Below are 25,876 nucleotides of genomic sequence, written 5' to 3'. Positions count from 1 at the left end.
AGTTTAAGGTTTGATATGGACATGAAATAAAAAAATAAAACATGTCAAGAAGCTAAGACAAGTAATTGATGACTTCTAGCATTATTGCACAATGTGGGACTATAAAAAAACTTTTAGAACTCACATACAGAATGTATTACCATAGGAAAAATTGATCTAGACATCAAAGTCTTTCATAATTTTCTTAGCATCCTAATGGTAAGCAATAATATGAAACGGTGATGGTATACTAAGTTATCAGACTGAAAGAGTTATTGCTGAAAACTTAATCTTTAATACTAAACTCTTATATTTCTTTTAATCTACATTTGCTAAATTTTTTGAGCTGATATATTATGTAAGCACACAATATTTTAGCAAAAGTAAATTACAAACATTTTGTATTTTGTACCCAGCCTTTTTGTACTTCATTTCATTCAAATTGTAATACTTGCCTCTTCCCATGGGGACATTTCTAATCTCTTAAGAGCTGCCCTTGTGTGGAGCTCCAGAATGTCCAGATTAGAAGGTGTCTTGATAGACTGATCTCGTAGCTTCCTTGCTTTTCTTCTGGAATGATGAATGGAGGCCAACTCACTTGATGATCGTGAAACTTGACACACACCAGTTCCCTGAGTTTTTGTTGGTTTGTTGTTCTCTTCCTTTAAGTAAAATAAAGCCATTTAGAATGGATTATTTTATAATTTCACATTCAGATAATGATGTACCAAGATAAGAAGGAAAAGATATTGGAAAGGGCTATTCCTTCTTCTTCTTTCACTGTAAGATTGGACAATCATTACAGCAGCAGTGCTCTGAGAGGAAGGGCAAGATATAATTGTGGAGACCTTGAAAATCCAGAGGAAAATATCCTGCACATCTTGTATCATATCTTGCCCTGTATAACTCTTGTCTCATCCCAAATGCAGCCTTTGGATGCCAAAAAGATATCCCTATTGTAATGTGTCTTCTTGTAAAACAACATTTTAGACGGTATGCAGTATGAAATAATAGAAAATTTAAGAATCCAGCTCATCAAACTAATTTCCATTTGATTCAAAACATTATCCAGTCCCACCTTAATTGTTTCCCTATAAAATGATGCAAATTTCCACCATCACAATTAAATGTCTTTTATTCATACCTCTACAGATCGAATTACTTTAGAAAGTTGCTTAATTAGCTGTCCAGGTCTAATATTATCTGGAATTTCAAAGGCATGTTCTGTTACAAGCTGTAAGAAAAATAAAAGAAAATCAGCTAAATTCTAAATATAAATGAAAAATAATACAGTCATACATTTCTACAAAATGCTCTGCATTGTGAAAAATAAAAATGCTACTGCATTTTTAAAAATAAAACTTACATCTTTTTTCATCCATAGTTTTAAAGCAGTAAGTAAAGCTTTCACTCCTTGTATTAAGAATGTTTGGGGCTGAAAACCATCTTCTTTCAGCTCTAGAAATGAGAATTTAAGTTTAGATTAATATTGTTTCAATAATGATCCATCAAGCAGTATCTACTGTATCTCAGCCATTGGTAAAATTTGACCCAAATATTTAAAATTATTATGAAAATAAAATGGGACTTTTCTACACCAATGCAGGCTAATTACAACATGGAGTAAAACCAGAAATGTACTGCAATTAAAGCATTAAGTATCCTTCAAACTACAGAGGAAGGACAGAGCTCTTGTTGCAAACAAATGAAGATTATTTAAATATAATGTCTCAAAGGTTATCTTAAAAACTGAACAGCAATTCCTTTTCTTCTCAATTGCATTAAACAGGATATTCTAGAACTGCATGCTTTAGAAGTGAGGTACCTCTGTGAAATTTTCAGACTATATATAGCCATTAAATTTTATTTCCACTTTCCATGTAATGATAAACTGATGCAGGGCTTGTACTGTATGCATAGTGTTAAATGACTATTGTGTTACAATTACACCTATTTATTATTATACCCCAAACAGAATTCCTGTCTTGTTTTCTTATCAACACAGATTAAAAATAAACAATAACAAATCAGTACATTTGCAAGAGTCAACATTAGAAGAATTAGGCACTAAAACATTCTAAAAAAACTTCATGATAGCTTAGTATCAATATATAAATGATCTAGTTTGCCTTATTATCCAATGATTCAAGACTGTCATAAGGAGAAAAGTTGATAACTGTTTTACTTTGATAACGCAAACAATACTGAAGGATTATTTGTGGCACCTTAAAAGAAAAACCAATTAAACCATAACTGCATTTGTAGTTCTATCTGTGTATATAGTGTATATAGTCCATAAAAACTATGTAAATTAGTTAATATATCATGAAATTCTGCTGTTTTTTATGCAACTAATAGTTAGCTCTCCAGAAATTACAGCAATGAGTAAATACGGATGCTCCATTTCATTAGCTAGATAACGTTACTGATATGAATGAGCCCTTATTCTCAGAAGATTCCAGTTCTTTGACACAGACTGACAGAAAGGACATAGGGCCAATTTGTTTCACCTGCAAATGAAAATGCTTCTCAAACTGGTTTTTAAATTGAACTTAAATTGGGCATGTCTGCCTTGTTCAGTTCTGAAGAACAGATGGTAGCCAGATTCATTGTTTAGAAATTTGCATGCTCACAAGAGTATCTCTTCCACATCATAGTACTAAACAATTTTGGTTTAGAAGTAAATTTGATACAAAACTTTCTATTAATGTTCCTTTGTGATGATCAATTTATTTTGCATTTATCCACACTGCTGCTATATTGTTATTTATCATGAAACAAACCAGATATCCTTACTTTTTCTCAGCAACTTGAATTTGTGATACATACATTTACAAGTTGAACTATATTATTATTGTTGATTTTATTTACACAGCCTACCAGATAATTCTGAACGTACTTTTAACTATCAGAACTTTCCCAAGGATCCAGGACAGTTAAGATACCATTGTAAGATACTGGTATGTTTTGTAGTGATCATCTTCATTCAGATCTTGACATTTCCACAGGTTATCTTGATTCCTTTAGATTTTACTATTTTTCTCCATTTGATAGTGTGCCTGGCACATTTGTCCAGTAGAACCTCCAGTATAATATCTTGGCTATTTATATGGACAGCGTTGAGCAGCAATTTTATTTCAGACAATGTTTTACCATACAGTTTCAGATTGTCCAAGTAAAGGAGATGGGCTAACCTGCAGATGTTTTGATGTTTGATAGCCATGGCCTAGAGTTATTCAGTATTGTTGACAAAGTAATCACTGCAATGACAAACAGTAGTAGTGATAGTGAGTCTCCTTGAAAGATTCCTCTCTTGATCTTAACCCCTCCCAATCTATCACTATTGACCAGGAGCCATGTTTTCCATTGTGCCATCTATCTTTGTATAAATCTTCTAATGTTTCTACTGACTTCTGTTATTTCAAAATACTTGATTACCCAATCATGTGTCAGGGAGTTGAATGCCTTCTTAAATCAATCTATGCCACATTCAAGTTGGTCTTCCTTCTCTTGCAGTTTTCTAGAATCATCTTGTCAATTAGGAATTGATTTTTTGTTCCTCTGCTGTTTGGACAGTTTCAATTTTTCTACTTCTTTAATCAGAAGGCTCTGTTCTTTCTGAGGCAGAGGAGAGGAGTTGGAACAAAAACAATTAAATTGCTGTGCTGGCTTCCTCTACAGTCAACTTCCCCTGGTTTGCTTCTATAGTCTGAGCTGCTTCTTGCAACACTTTGGTTTCTTTATCCTCCGGAGACCTTTGCAATTCTTCCAATTCTGCTTCCGTGAATATTTTATTTTATATTATAAATCAGTGCTGATCTGCTAGCCTGTTTTATTACTTTTGATTCTGGATGTTGCTCTTCCCAGAACTGGTGCATTCATTTCAAGTATTTTCATCTTGGTGGATTTGATCTATAACAACAGATCATTATTTCTTTATTTTCTATCTTTGTATGTTTGTGACAGGTAAACATCTTTCCTTCTAATAGTTCTGCAGCTGCTGGCCCTAGTTGCTCAGCAACAGTCTTGAGTCCTGCAACCTATCCAAATGTCCAGGAACTTTAACACCTAGCGCAGTTTTTGTTGACCTAAGTGACAACTGAGCTGGTATGAGTTTCTGTAAATTACATCTCACAATATTGTTTATAGGAGAGACACTCTTTGTCTGACTCTCAAGAGACCTGTCCAGAATAGTTGAACTTCTGGCATAGCTCTCATCTTCCTCAGTGCACACAAGTCCATGACCATGCCAAGATTTATTATTATTACTATCATCAACATGGGAAAGCCAAAGAGATTGGCTAGAACACTAAATCATGCATGGGCAATCCTGCAGCTATGGGAAGCCATCTGTGCAGCCATCTGTGCCAGCACTATGGGTGTAGAAATCACTAAAATTGTGCATGGTAGGATAATCAGCAGGGATAGCTATTCCACAGAGTATCTTCACTGTGAATCATTGTGCTAACCAAACTGTTACCTGGCATGCTTGGGGATCAGGATTTACAACATAATAATAGCATAATCAATCCTTCCAGAAAAAAGAATGGTATAGATGAGGTGAAAATGAGTAGGTACTTAAGAAAAAATAATGGAAGTTAAACAGCAGTCCTTTTAGAGTGGGAAAATACTTATTTTCATATCCATAAAACTGTACTCAGCATCATTATTTGAAGACCTATCCCAAAGGGGGAAAATGCTTTTACTTCCTTTGTCAAAGCCTTTGAATTCAAGTACAAAGGATGATATGTGAAGGGTTGCTACTATTGTTCAAGTGCAAACATTTAAATTAGTATAGCTTGCATAATATTTTAAAACTATATAAACTGGTTACCTTGATTTTTCTTAATTGTAAAGTATAAACAACTTGCTTCTCTGACTATGATGTGCTTACACACCCAAATCCTCGTAAAAAAGCCTATTCTCAAATCCTCCTTAAAATATTAAATTAGTTACCTTTCAAAGTTTCCATTAAGTTTTTGGCCACAAACCAACAGATGGCTTCAAAGAAAGGGAATTTGAAAAGATCTGGAGTTTTTAGTCTTTTCTCCATTTCATAACACCTAAATAAATGATTCAAAAGGATTATTTTGTATGAATATGCAATCACTGCTCAATTTGTTCATGATATGTAGCAAAATAAAATATACCGTTAACAACCAAAATTTAATAAAATTCCTGGTGAAGTGTAGCAAAGCCCACTTGACAATTTTTTTCATATTCTAAGATTAAGAGTTCCATCCACTGCATTCAGATATATGAAGTATGTTTTTATAAATTCCATGAACTGTTAAAGAGACAGATGTTTGCTATTAGAAGTAGTCCTTGCCTGTTGACCAATGATTTAATGACAGTCACAACAGCCCCAGAAATGTTTTAATGCCCATAAAGCATTTCTAGATAAAATAATCATGTGATTGGGGGAGGTGGGGGTGCCACGCCACCTTCCCCAATCACATGATTATTTTGGGTGCTTGGGAACCTGTTCACATTTATGACTTATTGACTAAGTGCCTTGAAATCATATGATTGTCATATGCTATCTACTCTGCCAGGTTCCCCAGAAAGTCAATGGGGAAGTTAGTAGAGAAGGTTGCAAGGAGAATGGACATTCCACTTGAAGTCCATTTTCCCAGTACACTAGGGGATGTCCCCTCTCCTCCATGTACGGAGGGAAATTGTCCCACATGGAGGAATGGATCAGAATGCTCATATTTACTAGTATTTCCCGACCCCTCTGGAAATCTTCTGAAAGGCTTCGTAAGAGAGGAGAAAACACTAGCAAATACCAGTGTTCTCATGATCATTGCCCCTGGAGGGATGGGGCAGAAAGAGGGCCCAAGTCTCCCAGGTATTCTTGGAACTCCAAGTCCTCTCCCTGCCCCACGAAGCCCAGGAAATCCAGGCCCCTTTCCCCAACAGCCAGTTTAACAACCGCAACTGGGAGAATTTGGATTGTGATTGTTGAGTGAAGTGATCATGTGGCATCTCACTTAATAACCACTTCACTTGACAACCAAGATTCTAGGCCCAATTTTAGTCATAAGTGAAGGATTATCCTTAGTCATAAGTGTAGGACTATCAATAACTTAAATAATATTTTCAGTAACTCTATTATTTATTATTTTTAGCGTATGTTGAGAACATGACAGAAGAGAAGTAACATATATACACAGTTCATATAATTATATATAAAACTTTTATAGGGCAGTGGTCTCATAACTGGATGTCCAATTCAGCTATGCAGGTGATTGCCTCAAGTATTACTTCATGCAGGTTTTCTAGAGAATTATAGAATACACAACGGGTGGAAAGGAGAGAAGCAACCTAGAACTAAGGAGAAACTTCCTGACAGTTAGAACAATTAACCAGTAGAACAACCTGCCTCCCGAAGTGGTGAATGCTCCAACACTGGAAGTTTTTAAGAAGAGACTGGACATCCATTTGTCCGAAATGGTATAGGGTTTCCTGCCTAAGCAGGGGGTTGGACTAGATGACCTCCAAGGTCCCTTCCAACTTTACTATTATTATTACATGTCGTGGGCAATCTTGCCCAATATGTTAGTTTACATATTAGCATCACAATTGCAACAAGAGGAATCCTTCCATCCTCACTGATACAGGGCAGAGGCATTTCTTCCAGTATCCCACCTAATTCTGTTCAATTTCGACCAGACAGAACAAGGCAGGTCAAAACCAGGTGGCTGGATAGAGGGATCCCTAATGATCAGGCCACAAGAAGATATCTTGGACCATTCCTCTCTCCAGGCATTCTCAGGGTTAAGCTGTGTAGATGTTAAATGAATAGCTGTTTTCCATGTTGGCCTATGGGATTTCAAGATTGTGATGGGCTGTGCATTGTCCTGGTGAATAGGGAGGGCCCTGTTGTTCAGAATTTTTGACCATAGCCAAATGAGAGGGTTTTTTTCCTTCTAAAGTGGGGAAGTATTACATTGCTAAGTATTGGTAACCATTGCATAGGATGCAATGTGCCAGAGATAATATGCATTGTCTGGTGGAGTTGGACATCGACCATTTGGGTGTGGGTGCTGTTAAGCCACATGCTGGCACAATATTCAGCTGTGGAATAAACCAAAGTCAAGGCTATTGTTCATAGGATGTTAGCATCAGCACCCCAGGATATTCATACTTGTTTAGCCAATTTCCATTTTTAATGTAATTTTGTTAGAAGAGGCAAGCAATTCAGAACAATCTATTCATTTTATCTGGAGATCATCAGATTATGATAATCCCTGTATTCTTTGCAAAATATCAGCATGTTGTCTTTATAAGACCAGAAATGATTTAAGACCAATTTAACAAAGACATGTGTTTACATCTGTAGAAGAAAATAGTTGGATAAAAGAGGGAATTCCAAGTCTAACCTGAGCTGCATGCCAATATTGAGGTTGTGCAAGAAGTTTCCTCCAAAAGCCATACAGTCCTGAGAAGTGAGTACAGCATGAATCCATCCTGAAACAAAAAGTTAAGCCTATATATCCACAATATTTTGTTTCCAAAAGCACTAGAGAGGCAAGTTGTTTTAACAACCCACATATTGTTCAAATCAAAGTTTTATCATCAAATTACTATTATCTTATTGGACTATCAACATATCAATAACTTTCAGTTGTGCAGTACAGGTCTGCTTGCTCAAAAGCGTAACCAAAAATCTCAAAAATAAAATCAACAGCCAGAAACTGGTAGATTGTGAATTCAAGTCCTGCCTTAGTCATGAAAACCAGTTGGGTGGCTTTGGGCCAGTCATTCTCTCTCAAACCACCTCACAGGAAGGTTGTTGTAGGAAAAATAGGAGGTGGAAAGAGTGTTCAGTACATTTGCCACCTTGAGTAACTTATAAAGTAATAAAGGTGGGATAAACATCTAATGTAAATAAATAAATAAATACTAAACAACTCTTCCTGCCATAAATGAAGCATCCGTTTGAAAGCCAACTTTCATTTTCCTATCTAGTTTTATCTCAAAACTTAAAAAGCTGTTAGACTACTGAATATAACTGAAATATTTCATCAATTTGTATCCTTTCATAAATCTCCTTGCTTATACAGTTACAAATATTTTACCCTGTATGACAGGGATCTCCAACTTAGGCAACTTCAAGTCTTGTGGAGTTCATTTCCTAGGATTGGAGTTGCCAAGACTGGAGACAGGGGTCAACTCACTCAAGAGCCGCCTTGCTTAGTAATGGAAATTCTGGTCCCAATTGTGGTCATAAATTGAGGACTACCTGTATTTTGTTTCATTAACCTCAAAAGCTGCTTTTTGTTCCCTTTGTTCTATATATGTTACTAGTATTGCAGGTTATTTATTCAACAGGAAATCTGTCTCATATAGCAGAGGTCTCCAACATGGCTGGCTTGGGAATTCTGGGAGTTGAAGTCCACAAGTCTTAAAGTTGCCAAGGTTGGAGACCCTTGCTTGATGAGACAGATTTCCTGTTGAATAAGTAAGCTGTGATAATAGGTGACATATATGAAGTAACATTCTCAATTTGTGAGTATTTTTGTTTATATCTGGTGCTATCCATAGATTCTTGATAGTTAACAGCCATAGCTGTCAATAATGCAGTAAAAATACATAATAAAATATCTATTTATCTTTTAAATAAAATTTGAAATTATAAAATAAAATCAAGCAATAAGGGCAATAATTTACTAATGGTACCATCCCATTCAGTTTAGTCTTAAAGGTCTTAGAAAAGACCAATAATGTGATGACAATTTCAGTTCCAGGAGAAAACAAAAAGCAGCTTCTGAGGTTAATGAAACAAAATAGAGGTAGTCCTCAATTTATGACCACAATTGGGACCAGAATTTCCATTGCTGGGATGCTGCAACCATCATAAATATATGTTGGTTGCCAAGCACCCAAATTCTGATTATGAGATTATGGGGATGTTGTAATGATTGTAAGTGTAAGGACAAGTAGTTTAGTCACTTTTTTCAGGGCCATTGTAATTTTAAACAGTCACTAAACCAAACAGTTTTAAGTTGATAACTATTAGTAGGTCTGAACACATGTACTTATAGTTCCATGCTGAATTCTTTATTAAACTGTCCTGGAAATCACCACATGTGCTGCAAAGTATAGCTATCAGCTTTCCCCCCCCCCAAAAGCATGATTGAAAAAAAAACATGGAAGAAGTTCTGGGAAAACATAGACACAACCTGATAGGCACAAAGTAACTGGCACACAATGAAGAAAAATGGAAGAGTATGGTATGGAATATCAGCAGACCTATAGTATCTGCACCCAAAAACTGGTTACAGATGCAATCTAAGGATTTAATCCAAATTCAAGTGAATAAAAATAACAGACTAATTAACACCATTAATTTTGTCTAACAGATACAAGCAAATATGGACTGAAGGCTTTGATTTAATCTCCATTATCACCTCAAAACCTTAAAGATCAACTTTTTTTCTGAAGAACATATCTGCCAAACAGTATTACAAATCAAATCAGGAATTATACTGGCAATTGAATTCAATATAACCCATGCCCTATCATATTATCAATGATTATACTAACTTGATGAATTAATAATTTTCTCTGTGATATTGGAATAATTAAATCAATAAATATATATTTTTATATTAAAAAATCATGTATTTTATTTATTTATTTATTAAAAGTATATGCCACCTATCTCACCGAAGGTGACTCTACAGTAAATATAATTATTGTATACATTGTTAGAGTATGGAACAACAAATAGCAGTGTTGAAATTCTTTCACTGGTTTGAATACACAATTATTAAAAATGTAGTAGGAAATGTACAATATACAAATAGATAATTCTTTAGCTATCTTCTAACTTTCTTCAAGTTCTTTACCCATCTCAACTTCTACCTCCATAAATGCATAGTAATATCTGAGTTTATCTCCTAAATTTAAACTTAATTGCTAAACTAAATTAAAAATTGTCTGAACATTAGTTACCGAGCTCCAATACATTGATATGTTAATGGACAGGGAAAGAATTTTTTACCTGTTGGAACAAATAAGGTATGTCCTTGCTTCACAACACATTTATAACATTTGTCAACTTTATCGCCAAAATACACTTCACTCTGGGTAACAGATGAACTCCAGGATTCATAAATTGCCAGATTATCATTAGTAGGTTTGATCAAGTAGAAAATCTTTTCACCCTATGCACAGAAGACATTTCATTACATGTTGTACATCTTCGACAATTTTGTATTACAACCATTAATATCACTACAACATAATGAAAGCATAGAATTTATTGCTATTTAAAAGGAAAGTACTATTATCAAATCTAACCAGTTGGCTAGACAAAATCAGAAATCTATGCAATTTTCTCTGTGGATAGCAAAATAAGCAATTCAATAAGTTAAGTGAGAAACATGTATTATTTTCTCCAACCATTATTCACACACACACACACACACACACACACACACACACACACACACAGTGCATTCAGGAAGTATTCAGACCCCCTTTACTTTAATCAGTTTTGTTTTGCTGCAGTCTGATTCTATAGTTGTTGAAATTAATTTTTTTTCTCATTAATATACACTCAGTTCCCCATAATGACAAAGAGAAAACAGAATTTTAGACATGTCTGTTGCAATAGGAATTTTTTAGAAATTGCAACATTAGCACCAAGAATATGACAAATCTTTTTTCCTTTTACTGAAAAAGTGGTTTCAATGTGATATGTAAAAGAAAACATTCATAATGAGAATTTGTTACATTTGCACATTAAGGAAATTAACAGTTTTCTTACCCAAAGAACATGATACCAAACAGAAGTGCCCCCAAAATCAATATGAAAATCTGTGTAGCTATCTTGAACTCCCATTAAGCAGTACTTCTGAACAAAAGGCTTAGGGAAGACCGAGTCATCTGGCCAGTAATTTTCAACCCATGAAAGTTTTCTGGCAATTTCAGGAACTTCCACTAACTCGGACATCCTTTAAAATTCAAAACAAAAATTGTAATTTGAATAGGAATATGACTAAGGATTTCTTAATATATGCAAATATGAAAAATCTTTCCCCTTTAGTAATATTTTGATTCATAATGCTATTTAGATTGAACAGTTAACAGCAAAGATAGATAATTAGTCCATTATATGACTTATTTAATTATGTTACATATTCTCTGAAGTGAAACTTGTATGAACTATAATGAGATTTGAATGAAGAAAAAAATAGAATGAAAGTCTTCATCTAAATCCGAATGTTAAATTATTGTATATCAACACAATATAATAGTTATATAGCAAAGTTAATGGTACTTTATTTCAAATTAGAATTGTTTTTCTAAGTGGTTAAAATGTTCAAGAAGAGATCATTGATTAATTCAATCAACTATTTTTGTATATTTTAAATTATTGGTTCATAGGAATGTGGTTATTATGTGTTTCTATATGTAGTTTCAAATTGGGAAGATCAGTACCTTATTGCATGACAAGAAATATTTTTTCGTGCTGCTTGGATGGTAAAAAAAATTATATCAGAAGCCTTAATTAATAAATTAAATAATTAGAAGTCATGCAATAGTATTAAATAAATAAATTAAATAAAGTAATTAAATAAATTAAATAATTAATAGTCATGCAATAGTACGAAATTTCTAAAATAGAGAATATCCCACAAAAATTGATCTACAATGTTAAATACAATGTTTAGCTCTTAGCATCTGCGAATAGATTTGATTTAGAGACATAAACCCAGATATCATTTTCATTTTTTAATTAAAAAATAAAGGGTATTTTTTAAAGTAACATAACCTTTAACAAACATTTTAAAAATATTTTCATTTGTTTTGCATATATTTGTCAGGCCCTCTCAGATAAACCAGATAGGAAACACTACTAGATGAATTGAATCTACTTTATTCTAAGGCAGTGTTTCTCAACCTTGACAATTTTAAGGCATGTGGACTTCAACTCCCAGAATTCCACAGCCAGCATTGGAATTCTGGGAGTTGAAGTCCACATGCCTTAAAATTGTCAAGGTTGAGAAACACTGTTCTAAGGCTACATTAACAGAATTTTGCAAGTTTGAAAGTACAAAACTTCCCGCCACCTCTTTTAACTGTTTCATCCATTAGGAAATATTCTTTCTAAGTTTCTTTCTCTGACCTTTAAGTTACTGGGAGATCTTGCCTCTCTTGTCTAATTATTTCCTAGGTTGTATCTCTTCTCTACTTTCCCAAAGGTCATTCCCACAGTCCATTAAACATATAAGAAAAATATAGATAACCCTTTTCCAAAGAAAAAGCAATTGCATTCATTCATCCTTTCAGAAGCAGTAAATGCTCCAACACTGGAAGTTTTTAAGAAGAGACTGGACAGCCATTTGTCCGAAATGGTGTAGGGTTTCCTGCCCGAGCAGGGGGTTGGACTAGATGACCTCCAAGGTCCCTTCCAACTTTACTACTATTTAGGGTAACCTTAAGCTTTAAATATACATCATAATCAGTTATTTGCGTTTATCTCCAAACTGTCATATTCCACCTTTCAACTTCATATTTCATTATTGCAACTATCCAGAAAATCTGCAATTATTGCTATATGCTACAGTTTAAAATATAAGCCTTTTTCATTCCAGACATATATATGAAAACTGTATACTCACTTTGTATCTGAAAATTCAAGGCTTATCACATTTAATACTTTTGGTCTCTCAGGGTTTGTAAAATATTTAATGTAATTATGGAGCTTCATTTTGCTATCTGCTTGTCTTGCCACATCAATAACATCTATCACTTTATCACCACCTGTAAAAATGAAACATTTCAATCACTGCATAAATCAGTCATTAAAGATCTGTAGAAATTACATCTCAGGATTATGGGAATATAGTAATTTATGCTTAAGTAACTATATTAATTTTTTTAAAAAATCCTGAAACTGTTAAAGAGAAAATATAGATAAGTGAACCATTAATGTTTTAAGTATTCCATTCATTCCAATTAGATTAATCTCAAGACATGATATTTAAAGCTTACAACTGAAACTAAAGCTATACTCTTTGGAGAATTCATCTTCAAGTGTTCTCAGAAAGTGTCACAACCATAAAATATTTCAGGAAAAAAATATTAATTAAACCCATTTACTTTTCCTCGCCCTTTCGTGTTCAAACCAACAGTGCATACCTACATAATGTTCCACATCTAGAACAGAAAACGTAGAAGGTGGGAGTCTGAGACCTAAGCCATCTAATTTAGGTACCATAATGGGAACATCAAAACCATGCTTTTCCAGGTATCTTTGTGTCAATTGGCTTCCATGCATTTTCAAAATTATTTCATCAGCACTAGAAAGGAAGTACATATAAATGTATATTATTTTAAAAATAGAAACAGAATAAAAAAACTGCTGTATCATTCCTCTTTCAAACAAACTGAGTGAATGTTCCAGCAGTAGAATTTTTTTTGAAAATGAAATATAAAGTTTCTGTCCTTCCCAACATTTATTCTCTCTGATCGTTTTCAGCAGCTTGCTTTAATTGATCATGTCACTGAAACGATTCTTCCAGAATGTCTTTAATATTATTAGATATCTAGTTTTAACTTCCTCAAATAAACATTGAAATCCTGATGAGATTCATATCCTCTAGACTAGAGTAATATAGTTAAAGGATCAGAATCACTATTTGAAGCAACTACACATAATTTTGAATTTTCCTACCTTACATAATTTCTAATGCAACTGTTCTTACCTTGGGAATGAACACGCACGTAGCTGTTTAACAAATGTTCGGGTTCCAGCTTGAACTGGCTTTGAACCATCATCATGTTCTGTATAGTCATGTCTGTGCCAGTTCCTCCTCTTCTTCACTACATAGTGAAAAATGTAAGTGCCAATTTATGATATTAGTAATGAATTACTCAGGGTTTTTGCTAGGATCTCATAGGAAGGGGAAAAGAATGAGGAAAGAAAAAAATGTATAGTACACCACACTGAACGTTTTGGAGAATAAGCGCAATACCATGACACATAATACAAATGTGCATTCTACCCTTTATTCAATATATTGTAGTCCAGGGGTAGGCATGCTGGCTCAGGAATTCTGAGAGTTGAAGTCCACGAGTCATAAAAGAGCCAAGGTTGCCTACCCCTGCTGTAGTCAGATCAGTGGTTTTTTTCTAACCATCCCCAAGATGTTCATTTTAGCACATATAATTGCCTCAAGATCACTGAGAGAATATTTCTTGTTGAATAGGGATTTGAATTAAGGTTCCCTGTTTTCTCCCAGTAAATGTAAATAAATTTCAGATCAGGTCCTGCCACCAGTAAATTATTATTAAAATCTTTCTTTTCCTTCATTCCAAATTAAAGGAAATATTTTTAAAGATATAAGAAAAACTGAGTATGGCTTCATTCAAATGACTGTAGTTATATCAACATCCTAAACAGAAACTTTATAATACAGGTTAAAAAAGTTTAATGACAAAATTCAGTATCTTGCCAACCAGAATATATTCCAGAGATACACTTTTAATCATTTGCAGTCTGCAATATTCATGCAAACCATTCAGTGTAGGCTTCGACTATCCCACCTAGATGTTTCTTGCTCACTAAAGCATCCATTATTTCAGAACTGATAAATTCTATCGCTACAATTATGTCAATGAACAGAATTGTATTATAAAGTTTAAACTTGCCTTTCAAATGTACTGGTTAAATTTTGCTATACAAAGTAACTTTGAAATCTTAATTTTAAAATCCATACTGAGCAAATTCTGTTGTGAACACAACTTCAGAGTAATTGGAACCTAGCAGTAAAGATTTACATTTGCTTGGATAAGTCTATAAAAGACTAATATTACAAGATAGTCTTAGCTGAAAACTGTTTTCAGTGTTTTCAAATTAAAGTTGTCCTCGTAGTATAAACCTATTTATTTAACAGCTAGTCATGGGAACTGCAGTATTTTCTGCATATCACAGTAGATGAGGATGAATGCCACACCTTCAAGAACTCAAACAGTTTATATTCAATAGCAGCTGCAAAAGAAATATTTAGCCATAGCCCTGGTATCCATGTTGTATTTACCAAACTTTGGTGTGCATGTTTGTATGTAAACTGTACATATCATTTTATCCAAATGTGTACAACTGTTTCTTTAAACTCAACCAACACTTTAGAAAATAGCCAATGGCACTGGCAGTTTTTTAGACAGGCAGCTGAACTACAGAAAATGTAAGACAAACACTAATAAACTAAATAACTATTGCTGCAGAGCCTAGTAGGTTTGAATAAATCTGTTGCACAGATGAACATAACATACATTAATCAGCATTATATCGTTTTGGTATTTGAAAGTGACTCAATTTGAGATTTAGATGGTGATATTAGGATGGATAAATTATGCACATAAAATTATATTGACTTTATCTCCAGAGTAGACTTGTTCAGGCAAACATAGATAGCATACTAAAAACATCACCTTGCTGACAAAGGTCCATATAGTCAAAGCTATATTTTTTCCCCAATACTAATGTAGGGCTGTGAGAGTTGGACCATTAGGAAGGCTGAGCACCAAATAACTGATGTTTTCAAATTGTGGTGCCCTAAAGACTCTTGAGAATTCCTTGGACTGCATTTAGATCAAATCAGTCAATTCTCAAATAAATTAAACCTGACTGTTTTTTGGAAGGAAAAATACTGAAGCTGAAGCTCAAACACTTTGGTCACCTAATGAGAAGAGATGATTAATTGGAAAATGCCTAATGTCAGGAAAGATTGAAGGCAAAAGGAGAAGGGGACAGTAGAGGATGAGATGATCAGATAGTATCTTTAACACAATGAACATGAATTTGGGCAAACTCTGGGAGAAAGTGGAGAACAGGGGAGCTTGGCGTATTATGGTCCATGGGGTTGCAAAGAGTTGGAAATGACTTAGCAACTGAACAACAACAAAAAGACTTGTTCAGGGATTCATAGATTCTTTCTCAAAGGTATTTTCATCAATACTTACTATCTGATAATCAGAATTGTTGGATTATCTCAATAAGTCCCTTTCTCAGCACATGAAACAGAGCTCAATTTCAATTTTGCACAAGAATATGGAAATGGTAATTTAAAAATAGAAGGAAATAGTCATTTCTTCATTTGTCACTGTCAAACCATTTTTAATAAGTTTTGGACTGATGGCCATTTTATCTACTTGCAGATATAGGAGACTCACTAAGATGGTCTACCCTAAAGATTTATGAAAAGCTCTGGGACATCATAGAACCATTGAAATATGGAATGATAAACTGAGATGAGTCACTGTCACTACTGCTGTGAACCCTAGACAGTCTCCTGAGGATTTACAAGAAATGAAATAAATTAGGTGTAAGCGGCAGATATCTTGTAATAGTAATAGTAGTAAAGTTGGAAGGGACCTTGGAGGTCATCTAGTCCAACCCCCTGCTCAGGCAGGAAACCCTACACCATTTCGGACAAATGGCTGTCCAGTCTCTTCTTAAAAACTTCCAGTGTTGGAGCATTTACTGCTTCTGGAGGCAGGCTGTTCCACTGATTAATTGTTCTCACTGTCAGGAAGTTTCTCCTTAGTTCTAGGTTGCTTCTCTCCTTGATTAGTTTCCACCCGTTGCTTCTTGTCCTGCCTTCAGGTGCTTTGGAAAATAGCTTAATTCCCTCTTCTTTATGGCAGCCCCTGAGATATTGGAATACTGCTATCATGTCCCCCCTTGTCCTTCTCTTCGTTAAACTAGACATACCCAATTCTAGCAACCATTCCTTATATGTTTTAGCCTCCAGTCCCCTAATCATCTTTGTTGCTCTTCTCTGTACTCTTTCTAGAGTCTCAACATCTTTTTTTACATCGTGGTGACCAAAACTGGATGCAGTATTCCAAGTGTGGCCTTACCAAGGCATTGAAGAGTGGTATTAATACTTCACGTGATCTTGATTCTATCCCTCTGTTAATGCAGCCTAGCACTGTGTTGACCTTTTTGGCAGCTGCAGCACACTGCTGGCTCATATTTAGGTGATTGTCTACTAGGACTCCGAGGTCCCTCTCACAGTTACTACTATTGAGCATGGTGCCACCTATGCTGTACTTGTGCATTTGGTTTTTCTTGCCTAAATGTAGAACCTTGCTTTTTTCACCATTGAATTTCATTTTGTTAGTTAGTGCCCAGTGTTCAAGTCTGTCCAGATCCTTCTGTATCTGAAGCCTGTCTTCTGGAGTGTTGGCTATTCCTGCCAGCTTGGTGTCATCTGCAAATTTGATGAGTTCCCCATCTATCCCTTCATCCAAATCGTTGATGAAGATGTTGAAGAGTACTGGGCCCAGAACAGAGCCCTGGGGCACCCCACTACACACTTCCCTCCATATAGATGCAGTTCCATTGAGGACCACTCGCTGAGTACGGCCGGTCAGCCAGCTACGGATCCATCTGGTGGTGGTTCTGTCTACCCCACATTTTTCTATCTTGTCAAGTAGTAGGTTGTGATCTACTTTATCAAATGCCTTACTGAAGTCCAAGTAAATTATGTCCACAGCATTCCTCTGATCCACTAATTTTGTCACTTGGTCAAAGAATGCAATAAGATTTGTCTGGCATGATCTATTTTTGACAAACCCATGTTGGCTTTTAGTAATGACTTTGTTTGCCTCTAGGTGTTCATTGATTTGTTGTTTGATTATCTTTTCCAGGATCTTCCCAGGTATTGAGGTCAGGCTGATAGGTCTGTAATTTCCTGGATCCATTTTTTTTCCTTTTTTGAGGATGGGAACTACATCAGCTCTTTTCCAGTCCTCTGGTAGTTCCCCTGTGTTCCAGGATCTTTGAAAAATATAGTTCAGTGGCTCCGATATCACATCTGCCAGTTCCTTGAGAACTCTGGGGTGTAATCCATCTGGTCCTGGCGATTTGAACTCATCTAGGCTGGACAGGTGCTCACTAACCATTTTCTTGCCTATCTTAACTTGTGTTTCTATTTTGTTTTTTATGGCACTATTTTTGATAGGTTGATCTGTTTTTTCCCTTTGTGTAAAGACAGATGCAAAAAATGAGTTAAATAATTCTGCTTTCTCCTGTTGCTTGTCACCTTCTTGCCATTTCCACCCACTAATGGACCAATCATTTCCTTCACTTTTTTCTTGTTTTTTACATGTGAAGATGATCAACTAAGGACCAAAGTACATTATTGTGCTTTTCATACGACAGTAAAAAGTGGTAAAAAATGTTCTTCATTTTCATCACTGCACTTTCATATAGCTGTCCAGAGTAGCTGTTTTATGTGGTTCAGGGACTTGAAATATCCATCCTAGCAAATAAGATGTTGGAGCTCAAAGATATTTGCTAGAAAATATTTACAAGACATCTTAACTTGATGCATTCTCAAACAAAGTACTTTATACTTCATCTGATTCAATTTTGGGGGATCAAGTTTGAGTTTTTGAGGACCAAAGAAATGGATAAGATACTTGGAGCTGTGCAATTCACTACATGTCTCCAAAAGATGTGGTTGCTCCAACACTGGAAGTTTTTAAGAAGAGATTGGACAACTATCTGTCAGAAATGGTATAGAATTTTCTACTTGAGCAGGAGGTTAGACTAGAAGACCTCCAAGATCTCGTTCAATTCTGTTATTTTGTTATTCTGGTCTTTCTTGTAGGCCAGCTTGGTCTTTCCAGTACTCAATAAGCCTTCATGGTGTATTAGTTTCATTAAATCTTCTTCACTGTCCTTCAGATATTCTTCCAATGCCCTTTTTTATTCTTCAATTCCCTGGTGTATTTGCAACATTCCACACTCATCCCATTTTACTTGGTAAGTAGAATCTGACATGCCTCTCAATCCATCTTTTTACAGTTGACTCAGTCTGATCAATGAGATGGAATGAATGGGTCAAAAAGATAAGTGTCAGAGTATCTAGAAATGACAAAATGTCTACTTCTTGAGAAACTCACTCTGGGAGTTACAATTCTTAACAGTTACTGAATAACTGCTGGTTAGTTACAATGTCTCCTTCTTATGAAAATCATCTGAGAAAATAACTGTGCAATTTCAGATACTCATCAAAAAAAGCTCATTTGGATTCAGGACTGGTACAATTTTGATATAACTGATCATGTTAACCCTGTGAATCAGCTCAATGTATTAGAAGTGGGGAACATCTAACTTCAAGGCCAAATATAAAACATTTTTTAGGGAGTAGGGTCATTTTACCTCAATCTTATCATAACAAAGTTATAAAAATCCATTCTGTCCCAAGCATTGTTTAGCAGATATATGAAAGTGCTAGAAATGTTTATGTTATTAGTTTGCTAGCTGTATTTCCCTGAATCTCCCAAGCAGAAACTGTGTAGCATGGGCTAGATGGAAACCAATAAAATGAAACTGGATTTTGAGAAGTTATGTTACACTGAATAGACAGCTTCCTTGAATTTGGAAGAGTGCCTATTCTAGATAAAGTTGTAAAAGAAAAGGTGCATAGTTTAGAGGTGCACTTAGAGTAAATATTATTTATGGGGACACAAGCCATTTCCACGCCAAGGACTATATTAAAGATTCAGTGGTATCATGTCAAGCTTTTCCCAAAAGTAAATTCAAAAATTGGATGAGTGATTCCCAAATTAAAGCTACCTTTGTGGAGAGTATAATGGCAAATTTACTTTATACAACATACGAAGATAATTTCTATGAAGGTTTGCAGAAAAAAGAGTTTGATTTTGCTGTAAATCAGTCTTATATGTATTCCTTCATATTCCATACCAAGGTATTATTAAGATAAAGCTTAATAAAGCTTAACTGCTTCTGTTCTTGAAAAGGTGAACTCCCATGTGGAAGAGGTAGCTGAAAAAGTGGACATAATGGAGGGGAAAATTGAAAGTATGGAAAAAGAAATGGAAAATGAGATTCTTATGCTTCAATATGGACAAATGGAATATGCCTTAAGAATCAGAGGCCTGGAAGAGTCTTTGCAAGGAGATTTGAAAGAGATGGTTGCAAAGGACTTTGCATTGATTTTGAATAAAGAAAAAGAGGGAATACTTAGTGAAATTGAAAAATTATTTAGGGTTAACTCTGTGGTGGCAGCACAGAAGAATCTGCCAAGAGATGTGGTAATTTACTTTGGTAAAAGATCTTTACGCAATGAAATTGTGCAAGCCTATTATAAGAAGAGATTTCAAATTGCTTCACAAGATGTCATAATTTTTAAGGAGATCCCATCTAAAATTTTAAGAAGAAGAAAGGAGTTTGCTTTTCTAGCAAATGAACTTAAAAAGAGAAAAATTCTATTCAGATGGGATGTTCCGACTGGAATGGTGGTGAACTACCTGGGGACATGTTATAGACTTAATACTGTTTCTCAAGCAAAAGATTTTTATACTTCGGTCCTGGGGGTATGTGCATCGCCATCTATTAGGTCTCAACAAGTCTAGATTGAGGAGCAGAAGACAACTTGTGTAGCACATAATTCCAAAGAAAAGCAGCAACAGAAGAAGGTTAAGGAAGTTTCATATTCAGTGGTCTCTGAATCTCTGGGAGATGTTGGACCTACAAAGTCTTTGGAGCAATCTTCAAGGGTGGAATTGCTGCCTGAAATGGAAATTGGGAAATCTCAGTTTGAGGGGTATCAACAAGAGAGGAACGGGCAGAGGATAACTTGTATAACTTACAATTGTAAAGATCAACACAAGGAGGAATTTAAGGAATCCTTACCTGTATTGGCTTCGGAAGTTAGACCTACAAAGTCTTTGGAGCAATCTTCAGAAATGGAAATTGGGAAATTTCAGCTTGAGGGGCACCGACAAGAGAGGAACGGGCAGAGGATAACTTGTACAACTTATAATTGTGAAGATCAACACAAGGAGGAATTCACTGAGGAAGTTTTACAGGTATCGGTCCTTGAGACTGGTGCAACATATAAATGTAAAGAAAAAGTAACATATAAATGTAAAGAGAAAGACCAACAGAAGAAGGAGGTTGAGGAAGTTTCACAGGTACTGATTCCTGAGCTTGGGGGTCAACCAGGACTTACAAACTCTTTGGAGCGATCTTCAAGGGCAGAATTCCACACATTCTTTTCGATGCTTGCGGGCAAGAGAGACTGATATGGATTGTGCTTATAGTAGATGCAACTGGCTATCAGACAGAAGATTATGGATATTGAATGAAAATTTTAGATAAGAAGTTTGTGTTTATAGTGGATGTAACTGGTTATTGGACAGAAAATTATGGACATTGAATGAGAACTTTAGACAAGAAGTTTACTATTGAGATTGTCGGAGAAGTAAAACTTATATCGTTTTTGGAAAATGTCTTATGTAATGTCTAAACATGTGTTTTGGGATAATAATATATTTCAGCTTTAAGTTTTAAACCTTTAATGATAATATTGTTTAAACTTGTGTTTTGAAGGGATTATAATTTGTTTATTTCAGTGAGGGGATTCTAATAAATTTGTGTTTCGAAGGGAGTATAATTTGTTTAAGTTTCAAGTAATGCTTAAATTTGGTTTTTAAATATTATTATTAATATTTCTAAGAGAAAATAATTTGTTTAATTAAATGTCTAGATTTGTTTAGGAAAGAAAGTAATGTTTAAATCTGTGTTTTTGGAGGAAGTCTATATAGAATGATGATTGTATTTAGACTTGTTTAGGATTTAAAAGTGTTTCAAGTTTTTAAATATTATTATTAATATTTTTAAGAGAAAATAATTTGCTTAGATTTGTTTAGGATTTTTAAGTTTTTTTTTGGATAGGTGAGAAGATTATGAAGATTGAAGGAAATATGTATTTATTTTAAGTTTTCTAAGAGTATTTAGTTTTAATGGTATAACAAAGGTTTATATGTTTATTTTTTTGTATTAGGATAAAGAAAGAGGGAGAAATTAGATTTTATATTATAGGCATAGATATTCAAAGAAAGTAATGTTTAAATTTGCGTTTTTGGAGGGAGTTTATATAGAATGATGATTGTATTTAAATTTGTTTAGGTTTTAAAAGTGTTTTAAGTTTTTTTCTTAATTAAGCCTGTACTTAGCTCTGGGAAGTTCAGGGGAGGGCTTGGGAGGTTGGGGAGGAGGGGGGTGAGGTAGGGTTGGGGGGGGTATGGGAAGGGGATTTGTTTTTGTAAAAATTTAAAAATTTTCAATAAAAAAAAAAGATAAAGCAATAGGTAAGCTGTAATATTTTTATGGCCAGAGCAATTAGTAGGTTGAAAGGGAGGAGGAGGAGGATTGCTATTATAATTATTTTTAAAAATAACCTTGTCAGGTGGCAGGATACATGGCTGTTCAGATGGACAATCATGAAAACTAGGGCATTTTGGGGGAAGGTTGGAGAGATTATAAAATGTATTGTTTGTTATACTTAACAAAACTCAAACAGTGCTTTTTTTAAAAAAAATCTTCTGAATTTTAGTTTTGCATTTGAAGTAGGAGTGGTAAAAGAAAAAAATGTAATTATCTTTGATTTTATCCTTCCAGGCTCTTTGCATTTAAGAGAAAGATGAACAAAAAAAAAAAAAAAGAAACAAAAGACAGTTAACTTGGCTTGAATCCCAGAAGATAACCAGCTATCTGACCAGATAAGTCACTTAAGAAATAAGAAGAAAAACTCTTAAGTTTCATTACTTAAATAGATAGATATTTACTATTAAGTCTGCAAAATAACCCCTTGGCTATCATTATTATCCTGAAATATAAACAATAACGAACAGCTGTTGGATTACAGGAATACAACAAAGAAGGACAGCAAAATAGTTGTAAGCTTATCTGAGACAAGCTTATAACTATTTGGAAGATCATGTGTTTTTTTAAAAAAGAAACTTTTTTTATTTATCTGATGTGATGCATTTCTGACTGTTTTGAACATTATAAGTGGGTTTCAACAAGAGCAGAAGCAACTTATGACCTTACCTGCCAGCTTCCCTATTAACTGCCTGTGGGAAGCCAGCAGGGCAACTCACAAACCATCATAAGCGCAAGCTGGCTGCCATGCATGCAAATCTCATGATCATGGTATTGCAGCAATGGCCATATTTTTAGTTACATGCTTTAATTATGTACTCTGCCAAGCAAATGTTGTAGATCAGGGGTCCCCAACCCTTAGTCTGTGGACTGGTACCAGGCAGCAACCAGTCAGCACAAACAAGCAAAGCCCCATCTGTGGGATGCAGGCAGCACACAAAACCATGCACCCTTCAGTCCATGAAAAAAACTCTCTCCATGGAACCGGTCCCTGGTGCTCAAAAGGTTGGGGACTTCTGCTGTAGATAAGTCATATTCCACATAATCTCTCAAGTCTTTAAAAAAAACCATTAGAAATCAAGTGATCTGAAGTACTGATCTCCTGTTTAGCTTAAGCATTCTGGTAAAATATCTTCCATAGTATTTTCAGAGATTGGGGTTAACACTAGGTTTTATCTACTGAAGCTGCATCTATACATTTAGACATATCTGACCAAGATATTGTATGTTTCAAGAAAGATATAAACCAAGCATATTATTGCCGTGGTGGCACAGTGGTTAAAACAGTGGTTCTCAACCTTTTTATACGGTGACCCCGGTATTAAGCAGGCAGCACGCATGCGCAGCGGCGCCCCCTGCGTGGCGCGCATGCGTGGCGGCGCCCCTGCGTGGCACGCATGCATGGTGCCGCCCCCTGCGCCACCCCACACGCCACCCCTGTGCGGCACGCATGCGCGGCACCGCCCCCTGCACGGCGCGCATGCGCGGCGACACCCTGCACGGTGCCACCCCCATGCGCCGCCCCTGCACAGCGCGCAGGCGCAGCACCGCCACCATGCACCGCCACAGAAAAAAATGGCGGATTGCGTTGTTTGGCGACCCCCCGTGAAATGGTCGTTCGACCCCAAATGGGGGCGCGACCCACAGGTTGAGAACCGCTGGGTTAGAATGAAGCATTGCAGGCTAATTCTGCTAACTGCCAGCAGTTCAATCCTGACCATCTCAAGGTTGACTCAGCCCTTCATCCTTCTGAGGTTGGTAAAATGAGGACCCAGAGTGTTTTGGGGCAATATGCTGATTCTGTAAACCACTTAGAGAGGGCTGTAAAGCACTATGAAGTGGTATATAAGTCTAAGTGCTATTGCTATTATACATTATACAGCTTAATCTCTTGCAGTAATCAATAGATGGGGCGTTGTCTTACCTGAACGCCTTTTCTCAGCAGGATGATGTAGAGTCCAAATGGATGAATGAATGAATGAATGGATGGGTTCTATGACGGCCTTCCTGCCTGGCAGACTGGGTAAAAACTTCGGCCACACCCCTTCCTTTGGGCGTGACCCCAGTTTTGACTTAGGCGAGAAACTTTGTTGGAATTAACCTTGCAGCTCTTTATTATATCTTTATTATATCCCTGCCTAGACCTATCCTCTGGGTGGGCTTGGACTCTACATCATCCTGCTGAGAAAAGGCGTTCAGGTAAGACAACGCCCCTTCTCCAGCAGGATGACTGTAGAGTCCAAATGGATGGGACATACCAAAGCCCTCATGTCCCCCTGGGAGGGAATGTCTAGGCTACCGAACTCTGAGCAGATACGACCTGTTGAAGAACTCTTCTGCCAAAAGCCGCGTCTGCTGCTGCTAGGGAGTCTAAACGGTAATGTCGAATGAAAACCGAAGGTGAGGACCAGGTTGCGGCCCTGCAAATCTCCTCCACCGGAGCTTGCGTTAGCCACGCCGCAGATGTGGCTGCGCTCCGAGTTGAGTGGGCAGTCACCTGAGTGGGTGCTGGCAAATCCTGTGAGACGTAGGCCTGCGCTATGCAGGCTCTGATCCACCTGCCTATGGTGGAAGAAGATACCTTCTTTCCCATAGTTGATGGTTGAAAGGACACAAATAATGCTTCAGTCTTTCGGAAAGCCGAGGTGCGTTTCACGTAGAAACACAGTGCTCTCCGTACGTCTAGCTTGTGCCATCTGTGTTCTAGCTTATGTTTGGGTCTTGGACAGAAATCAGGAAGCGTAAGTTCCTGAGATCTGTGAAAGGTGCTATTTACCTTCGGGATGAAGGTCGGGTCTGGTCTAAGAACGACCCTGTCTTTGAAAAAGGTACACAGATCCTTCCTTACTGACAGAGCTGCTAGTTCTGAAATTCTCCTTGCCGAAGTAATTGCCACAAGGAAAGCTACCTTCAGTGATAGGTGATGGAGTGAGCATGTTTCAAGAGGTTCGAAGGGTGCAGATGTCAAGGCTAGAAGGACCCTAGGCAGGTTCCAGGACGGGTACCTGTGTATGACTGGGGGCTTTGTGTTAGACGCCCCTTTTAAAAAGGCATTAATCGCTGGATGTTGTGCTAGGGAAGTTAAGTTGTCGCAGGAGAGTACGGTTGAGAGGGCCGATATCTGTCTGCGGATGGTATTGACTGATAGGCCCCTATTAAGACCCTCCAATAGGTAGTCTAGGATATTGGGGATAGATACTGCGGTCGGGTCTAGGTGAAGCGAAGCGCACCACCTACAGAATCCCTTCCATGTAGCGTCGTAAATCCTATTGGTGGACGCCCTTCGTGATGCCTGTATGATCGATATCACCCCTGCAGAATAAGATTGTTTAGTTAAGCTTTGCCGCTCAAATGCCAAGCGGCTAGTTGTAGCCACTGGGGATCTGGGTGTACAAGCTTGCCCTGACTGAGTTTTACCCTGTCCGGGGGAATCCTCCACGGAGGTGATATCGAAAGGTCCACGAGGTCGGCAAACCACGGGCGCCGTGGCCAGTGAGGGGCAATGCAGACCATTTCTGCGCCCTCCAGGATCATCTTGCGTATGGTTGCCGGTATTAGTGGCAGCGGTGGGAAGGCGTACAGGAGTTGCGCCGGCCACCGGCACCTGAGAGCATCCGTTCCCTCCGATCCCGGGGACGGGAATCTGGAGAAGAACCTGGGGAGTTGTGTATT

At 36.5% G+C, this 25,876-nt stretch overlaps 1 protein-coding gene across 4 annotated transcripts in view; it reads right to left on the bottom strand.

Annotated features, from left to right (window-relative positions):
- The window catches only part of KDM7A (lysine demethylase 7A), an 81,508-nt gene that overhangs the window by 18,814 nt on the left and 36,818 nt on the right, over window positions 1-25,876 (bottom strand). For all 4 annotated transcript variants that reach the window (XM_039362127.1, XM_039362137.1, XM_039362147.1 and 1 more), the window contains exons 3-12: window positions 13,704-13,821; window positions 13,138-13,298; window positions 12,618-12,759; window positions 10,760-10,946; window positions 9,992-10,154; window positions 7,365-7,452; window positions 4,936-5,042; window positions 1,346-1,437; window positions 1,124-1,213; window positions 435-641 (exon numbers count right to left, since the gene is read on the bottom strand). In XM_039362127.1, the coding sequence (XP_039218061.1) occupies window positions 435-641; window positions 1,124-1,213; window positions 1,346-1,437; window positions 4,936-5,042; window positions 7,365-7,452; window positions 9,992-10,154; window positions 10,760-10,946; window positions 12,618-12,759; window positions 13,138-13,298; window positions 13,704-13,821 (1,355 nt within the window). The remainder of the gene's footprint in view (window positions 1-434; window positions 642-1,123; window positions 1,214-1,345; window positions 1,438-4,935; window positions 5,043-7,364; window positions 7,453-9,991; window positions 10,155-10,759; window positions 10,947-12,617; window positions 12,760-13,137; window positions 13,299-13,703; window positions 13,822-25,876) is intronic.

This window comes from Crotalus tigris, unplaced genomic scaffold, assembly GCF_016545835.1.
Source record: "Crotalus tigris isolate CLP2741 ecotype Arizona unplaced genomic scaffold, ASM1654583v1 scf7180000017588.1960692, whole genome shotgun sequence".
NCBI classification, from domain to species: Eukaryota; Metazoa; Chordata; class Lepidosauria; order Squamata; family Viperidae; genus Crotalus; species Crotalus tigris.
Note: the sequence above shows the minus strand (reverse complement) of the source record. Positions and strands in the feature narration are given on the sequence as shown.